The sequence below is a fragment of the Raphanus sativus genome, chromosome 8 (assembly GCF_000801105.2).
Source record: "Raphanus sativus cultivar WK10039 chromosome 8, ASM80110v3, whole genome shotgun sequence".
NCBI lineage: Eukaryota > Viridiplantae > Streptophyta > Magnoliopsida > Brassicales > Brassicaceae > Raphanus > Raphanus sativus.
In genome coordinates this window covers 7,790,069-7,797,523 of record NC_079518.1, presented here as the reverse complement: position 1 = coordinate 7,797,523, position 7,455 = coordinate 7,790,069, and the positions used below count along the sequence as shown (strand labels likewise).

The 7,455-nt window shown below is 36.1% G+C and overlaps 1 protein-coding gene and 1 long non-coding RNA gene across 3 annotated transcripts; both read left to right on the top strand.

Moving 5' to 3' along the window:
- The first annotated feature begins 970 nt into the window (after nucleotides 1-970).
- LOC108821275 (probable polyol transporter 6) lies at nucleotides 971-3,226 on the top strand. Its single transcript, XM_018594323.1, has 2 exons — nucleotides 971-1,241; nucleotides 1,606-3,226. The coding sequence occupies exons 1-2, from the start codon at nucleotides 1,109-1,111 to the stop codon at nucleotides 2,988-2,990; spliced, it is 1,518 nt and encodes a 505-aa protein (XP_018449825.1). The 5' UTR covers nucleotides 971-1,108; the 3' UTR covers nucleotides 2,991-3,226.
- A 691-nt stretch (nucleotides 3,227-3,917) lies between these two features.
- Nucleotides 3,918-6,069, top strand: LOC108822044 (uncharacterized). 2 transcript variants are annotated; one of them, XR_008937244.1, is made up of 3 exons: nucleotides 3,918-4,293; nucleotides 4,369-5,671; nucleotides 5,792-6,069. It is a non-coding gene; the product is annotated as an uncharacterized LOC108822044 (long non-coding RNA). The 2 variants fall into 2 exon arrangements; XR_001944685.2 differs by having other exon boundaries at nucleotides 3,919-4,293; nucleotides 4,369-5,616.
- The last annotated feature ends 1,386 nt before the right edge of the window (nucleotides 6,070-7,455 follow it).

The window sequence follows — 7,455 nt, the reverse complement described above, 5'->3', positions numbered from 1 at the left end:
TAATAGGACTCGGTTTCATATCAAACTTAATTAGTATTATGAAAACTAATATTTTAAAATTTTTACCATCGCTTACGTAATTACGTGCTATGTTTTTCCTTTTTACTTAATTAAACATGTTTGGCTTTTTCCCATGATTCAGTCTAATCAATCGAACCTTTTAAATTTCTTAAATCCAAATATCAATTGACTCTTCCATTAAATTATCCAAATTTACTTTGAAAAAATTATTAAAATGGACTCGTGACGTTTTACACAGTGACATAACTTTATAAATATTCACGAGGATAAAACCAAAAAACAGATACTAAAAATAGTTCTTAACCAATATATTTTCAGATCTTTTCATCAAATTACAAAAAAGAAAAGAATGTTGACCAAAAAAAAATATTAGCTTGTCAGAGTTCACGTTACATTTAGTTTCAAATACGTTCTTATCAAAATCAAAAGGTAATTAGTACTCTCTCTCAAAAATTATCATTTTGACATTTTCAACACAAATTAAAAAAATAACAAAAGTATTTAAATTCTTATTAATTATACTTATTCAAATCATAATATTTAAGATAAATAAAATTATTTATTAAAACAATGCTTTTGTAAATAAATTAAAATTGAAAATTGCATTGAAATTTTAAAATGACACTTTCTAACAAGAAAAAAATATTAAAATGTCACTAGTATTTTTTTTTGTCTTCAAATGTCACTAGTATTTAGCAAGCTAGACACATAAGAGTTCCAAGTTACACATGTAGTTAGGGTCTGTAATTAGAATCATTGATCGGGTCTTAAGTGATTTATCACAACACAAAATTTCTATAAATAAATAAATCAAAGATGTGTGGATGAGTCTTTTCAATTGATATTCAAATAACTGAATCCTCTCTTTCAAGCATGTGGCTTTGACGAGTACTGTCTTCTGTCGTCATAAGTTTTTTCTATATATAATCAACGAATCTTCTTTGGTAGTGAGAAAAAGATATTGTGAACCAAACTCATAACTAACTTTCAGACACGAGTTTCTAACTAGGAGAGACAGAGATAAAGTCTGTATACTCTCTATAGTTGGTTTGAAATACTTTCTTTTACCCGTGGTGATAAATTAATCATGGAAGATCAGATCTCCAGCAAGAATCCCGACCAGGCCGAGAAGCCGACCAATGAAAAGCCATCCGGAGTTAATAGATACGCTCTTCAGTGTTCTATCGTCGCCTCCATCGTCTCCATCATCTTTGGTTACGGTAAGTGTATTATAAGAAATCTCCAAAACTAACGTTTTTGTTGAGTATTATGGGAATCTTAATTTGAAAGGCTGATATAAAAACATTTCTTTACAACTTTCCACATATATAAAGCGTTTATCCCTAGTGATTTTAAAATTATAGAGGCTAAAGATTTAAATATATGCTAGATTCGACAAAAAAATGTCTTGGTTTCTTTTTTTCTATATCAAGTTTATTGTTTTAGTTATATATGTTCTCTTCAATTTTTGTTTTTTGATTGATATCTAGATAGTATTCAACAATATAAATTACATGGAATTGTAAAAAAAAATTAAAATGATCACAAGAATCGACAATATGTGGTTTTGGTATATGTGTATAGATACTGGTGTTATGAGTGGAGCAATGGTGTTTATTGAAGAAGATCTCAAGACTAACGAGGTTCAGATCGAAGTTCTCACCGGAATACTCAACCTCTGTGCCCTTTTCGGATCATTGCTCGCGGGAAGAACCTCAGACGTAATCGGACGGCGTTACACAATCGTCTTGGCCTCAATACTCTTCATGTTAGGTTCAGTACTAATGGGTTGGGGTCCGAGTTATCCCGTCCTCCTCACCGGTAGATGCACAGCCGGGTTCGGAGTCGGTTTTGCTCTAATGGTTGCTCCGGTTTACTCAGCCGAGATAGCAACGGCTTCACATAGAGGACTGTTAGCTTCTCTTCCTCATCTTTGCATCAGTATAGGGATATTACTAGGTTACTTATTTAATTACTTCTTCTCCAAGTTACCTATGCATATAGGCTGGAGGCTGATGCTCGGCATAGCCGCGGTCCCGTCGCTGGTGCTAGCGTTAGGGATCTTGAAAATGCCTGAGTCTCCACGGTGGTTGATCTTGCAAGGCCGTCTCGGAGAAGGCAAGAGGATACTGAAGTTAGTGTCGAACTCGCCTGAAGAAGCTGAGATACGGTTTCAGGACATCAAGAAAGCTGCGGGGATCGACGTGACATGTGAAGACGAGGTGGTGAAGATGGAGAACAAGAAGACTCACGGAGAAGGAGTGTGGAAAGAGCTGATCTTAAGACCAACGCCTGCGGTGCGACGAGTTCTTTTGACTGCGTTGGGGATACATTTCTTCCAGCACGCCACGGGGATCGAAGCGGTGCTTTTGTACGGTCCAAAGATCTTTAAGAAGGCGGGGATCACGACTAAAGACAAGCTTTTCTTGGTTACGATCGGTGTCGGAATCATGAAGACGACGTTTATATTCACAGCGACTTTCTTGCTCGACAAGGTAGGTCGGAGGAAGCTTTTGTTGACCAGCGTTGGGGGAATGATTGGCGCGTTGACGATGTTAGGGTTTGGGCTCACGATGGCTCAGAGCTCTGGCGGGAAACTGGTTTGGGCTTTGATATTGAGCATAGTTTCGGCTTATAGTTTTGTAGCGTTTTTCTCTGTTGGGCTTGGGCCGATAACTTGGGTGTACAGCTCTGAGGTGTTCCCGTTGAAGCTTAGGGCGCAAGGAGCAAGTCTCGGCGTTGCGGTGAATAGAGTGATGAACGCTACGGTGTCCATGTCGTTTTTGTCGTTGAGTAGGGCGATAACCACCGGGGGAGCGTTCTTTATGTTTGCTGGAGTTGCGGTGGCGGCGTGGAACTTCTTCTTCTTCCTTATGCCGGAGACGAAAGGTAAGTCGCTTGAAGAGATCGAAGCGCTTTTTCAAAGAGATGGTGATAATAAAACAAAAGGCCAGAACGGCGCAGTTTGATGTGCTTGCTTTTTTTTCTTTTCGTTTCGTTTGCCACTTGTAGCGTTTGCTATGTTCTTTGTGTGGCTTTTATCAAATTATAAGCCAACCGGTCACGTTCGGCGCACAGTTTTAGTACTCCCTCCGTTTCACAATAGATGAAGTTTTAGGAAGTTTTGATGTTTCAAAATACATGATGTTTTCAACTTTCAATGTTACTTTTTACTTTATTAAAAACTGTGTAACCAATCATACTCAACAGTGTCTTTTGTAATTGGCTAAATAGTTTTAAATGTATACTTTAATCACATTTTTAAAAATAAATAACAAATTTCTTAATAATTGTGCATAGCCTAAAACTTCAACTATTTTGGAACAGAGGGAATATTTGTTAACAGCTTACGATCAACAGCTCTCAAATTCGCCAATTACTAGCAAACAGTGGTCCAGTATTAGCGAAGAGAGTGAGCTTTTTTTCCTCTTTAAGTTCTCTCAGTTCAAAATTGAGCTGGTACTTCTGCCATTACACAATGAACTTGGAGAGAGTGAGATTGAAAGCGTTTGATCTTTTTTTTTTGGTAAAATGTTAAATAATTAAAACAATCAGTGTTGAAAGCGTTTGATCTTGTAAACAATTAAAACAATCCGTGTCATTTCTTGAAGAGGATACATTACTGACTACCCTATTGTATTTTGAATGATTGGACTTTTCTTAGCCGTTCCCGCGGTTTTAGCGTGGGCTTTGTAATAGCCCAAATACTTATGTGGGCCGTTGTTAATTTATGTGTCAAATAAAGAAAACATGCTTTAGGTAAGACGCATGGAATCGGTAAAACGCCAAGATCAACGCTTTCAATGTGATTAGCTGTCCATCGTATATTTATTTATTAGCTGTCCGTTGTCCTAAAACGTCTTTAAATTAGATTTTTCTTTTGTGTAAAACACCCGCCTCTCATTAAGAAACGCCAGTAAACTCGTAACCTCATCACGAAGAGATCACATCTCAACCGTCGATCTTATAATCTATTTATTCCATCTCGTCCGTCCATTAGTCCCAACCCTCTGTATAAGAAACGCCTTGATCTCATTGGTTATCTATCATACCCGCTTTTTATCATAGCTCTTTCAGCTTTTTGTTCATCGCTTCTCTCTAGAGCTCTCTGTTATGCGGAATTGTTGGCGTACTCTCCGATTCAGCTCTGCCGTCGAATTCGATCTACGGATCGGCGTCGTATAAACATGGATCTAGTAGCTCCGTTTTGATTCATGATCCAGAAGACGGATCTTAGCTGCTGAGATCTCAGACGGATCGGTTGAAGTGCTGGTATCCTTGCTGGATCTGATGTTTAATTCGATTGAATTCGTTTGTAATATTTATATATTTGTTACTTATTCTCAGATCTGATGAAGCATCATGATCTCTCGGCAAAAGCTAGGTTCGTCGGATCTGTGATATGCTTTGCGGATTGATGAGTCCTAGAGGAGCAATTGAAGAAGAGGGAAGAGGATGGATATGCGAATTGATAATGAGATTGAAGGATGTATGAGATGTTTGTTAAGGACGATGAGTTCTGATTAGCATCTTTGTCATCCGACCTTTGCCATGACAGGTGCGCTTGCATGGCAGGTCACACAAAAATAATAATAAAAATAATCGTTTTGTGTTTGGTGAGGGGGAGTTCGCACGGGAGAATTTTTTTTTTTAAGCCCGGGTTCTCCCTCTCACCTTGTGTCTTTGCACTCTCTCTTTCACTCTGATTCCATTCGATTGCGCCATAATATTTCCCCGTACACATACATTTTTGAATTAACTCGAGCAGATCTGAAGTCAAACGCGGCCATATCTAAATTCCAACATACCTCCACAGAGGCAAAAGGTACTTTGAATTTAGTCTTGATTCTGTGTTTATTCTGTTTTTTCGTATTACAACCTCAACATCGGCTTTTAATTTTGCTCGTGGAAAAATGATTCTATTCAACATTAGCATAGTGGTTTATCTTGAAGTATGTTTCAATTTTATTTTCGTTAAAGAACGTTCAACAGCTTCACAAACAGCCATAACTTTTATTTGGTTTGGTCTAGTGAGTTATTATTTTTGTAAGATTTAATGTTTAAATGATATTTAATACTGAGAACAATCATCTAGAGTCGTTCACTTTTCACCATACTGCAAGTATATTGTACCTGTCTTTGATATTGTACCCTAGAGTCTTGCAAAGTCTTTGGAGTCGGGAGGCCTTGGGGGTGTTCTCAGCTCTTGCAGGAGTGTTTTCATGTTGATCCAATGAGGTATCTAGAACAAGTAACTTGTCTGACTTTATTGTGTATGGTTTGTCAAGAGTTGGAGCCTACATTTCTGTTTCTTTGTTCAAAAGAGTATTTTTGTTGTCAAATTTGAAGAAATTATTCAATTTGGAGTTTGAAGCTTGAATTATATATTGCTGTTGCTATGTATACATTAGACTTTTTTTTTCAGAATATGTTTCATTTTCTGTTTATGCTTTGATCTTTTATATAACTTACATTATACATTATTTAAACATTCCGAGATTATGAATACCTTTGTCGCTCTATTTTGGATAAGGTTTCGTCATTAGGATGCTTCGTGTGCAGAGATTGAGGCGTCGTGTTGTTACTAATGGGAAGGTTTGTGTTATAGTAGATCTGTAAGCTCAAAATGGCAGAGCTCTCGTTATGAGAGGTTGGTGGTTCGAATCCACCCAGATCTGTCTACTTCTTAGTCTTTTCACCTCTTTTACATGAACGCACTTTTGAATTCGTTTTAGTTATAATCTATCAGTGTTATTGCACTTATTATTAGGGTAATGCCACAAAACGAATTTGCTTGCAAAAGGACATCCTTTGGATTTGGCAATTGGCGGAGGGACCGATGAACTTATCATCGGTAAAGCAATGACGCTGATCAACTATGTGAATTGGATTGCAAGCAGCTGAGCTAGGACTTTATTCATGTAGGGTTACACAAAAGGAGACGATTTTTTGCTTAATGCATACATTACGTTGTCTTGGGGTCTTACATTCATTCCAAGAAGGTTGTTTTGTGCCTTGAATAAACAAAAAAAAACATTTTTGGGCCAATATATGTGTACTTAATACAAAAATCTGAAAAAGTTCATGATTTGAACTTGATACCTTTGAATGCTAAGGATCATGTTGTCTGTAGAAGTTAAAAATAAACTCATGAGTTTTATAAACTGTATAGTGTAAAAGCACCAACAAGAAAATAAATTGAAATTATACATTCAAGTTTTAGACGGGGGAAAAGCTACTATAGAAAAAGAGATTATCGGTTTTCTGGACGTAGCTACCCATGATAATATCATTATGATATACTTTATTGATGAGTTTGTTTTATCGTTATTAGAATGACAACCGAGGGATGAAGAAAGTCCATCAATCTATTTCCTCTCTTCCCTCCCTCCGATCAGTTTGCTCTACTAATAGATTTATATAAATTTATGTAATATTTGTAATGTTAACTAATTAAAGATGTTTGTCTATGCCTCCTGATTTTGAGTTCGTCTGTTTAAAATTCATACCTTTGTGTTTGTTGCTGTTTACCAAATCTTTGCCTTTCAACTTATGTCTTCGTCTCTCTTCACAAACGTATTTCATGCTTCTCTAGAAGTTAGACTATGAGTTGAGAGACGTGTGATTTTCTAGAGAATTTATCGTACACGCCTTAAGAAGATTCAAAGTTTGGTTATCAACGAAAACTGGTGAAAAATTCTCTAGAAATATGACTTTTGGTCTTCGAGGTTGTTCGTTGTACATTCACAACAATGACACAAAAAAAACGTTTGGGGTTAGGTCCAAAATAATTTTACACAAGTACTTTAAGCGAACCGAGTGATACATGATAATAGTTCTGCAGTATTTCGTGGAGCTGGTTTCAGGTAAGAAAGCATCGTATTATTCAGATATGTCATTGGCAATGTGGCTATGTAAACGTCGCTAAAATCTCATGTGGCAACAAAAAGATTGATAATGATTTTTTAACTTACTTGGTGAGTTGTTCTTTTAATATAAGAAGAGGAATATTAGTAAACAATAATCTTGTTCCCAGCATATACCTGTGTAATTCTTGACACGATATATATTACATATGTTATTTTCGGTAGAATAGATAATAAAAACTAATAAATTAACAAAGTGATAGGGCCGGATTAACGTCACATGGTGTTATTTTATGCCATTTAATAATTGGTCCAATGTCAATGATGTTGATTTTATCAACAACCTTATAAAATGTATATATTGCATGTATGTTTAATCTGAATAAACCGTATCATACGCACATGGTTATGTTTCTAAACCGAATCTTTAATGTTTTCAAAATCAATATTTCGAGTAAAACGTTACATTTAGATTATTATTATTAGCTGTTGTTGTCTTTTCTTGACTCTCTCTTTTTTTGTCTACCTAATTAATACACTAAAGAGTGGTTTGCACATAACGTATATA

Bases quoted from the DNA above. Each gene is read 5' to 3' on its own strand.
- LOC108821275 (XM_018594323.1), top strand. From the start codon at position 1,109: ATGGAAGATCAGATCTCCAGCAAGAATCCCGACCAGGCCGAGAAGCCG. The intron at 1,242-1,605 runs GTAAGTGTATTA...ATATGTGTATAG, and splicing joins CTCCATCATCTTTGGTTACG to ATACTGGTGTTATGAGTGGA.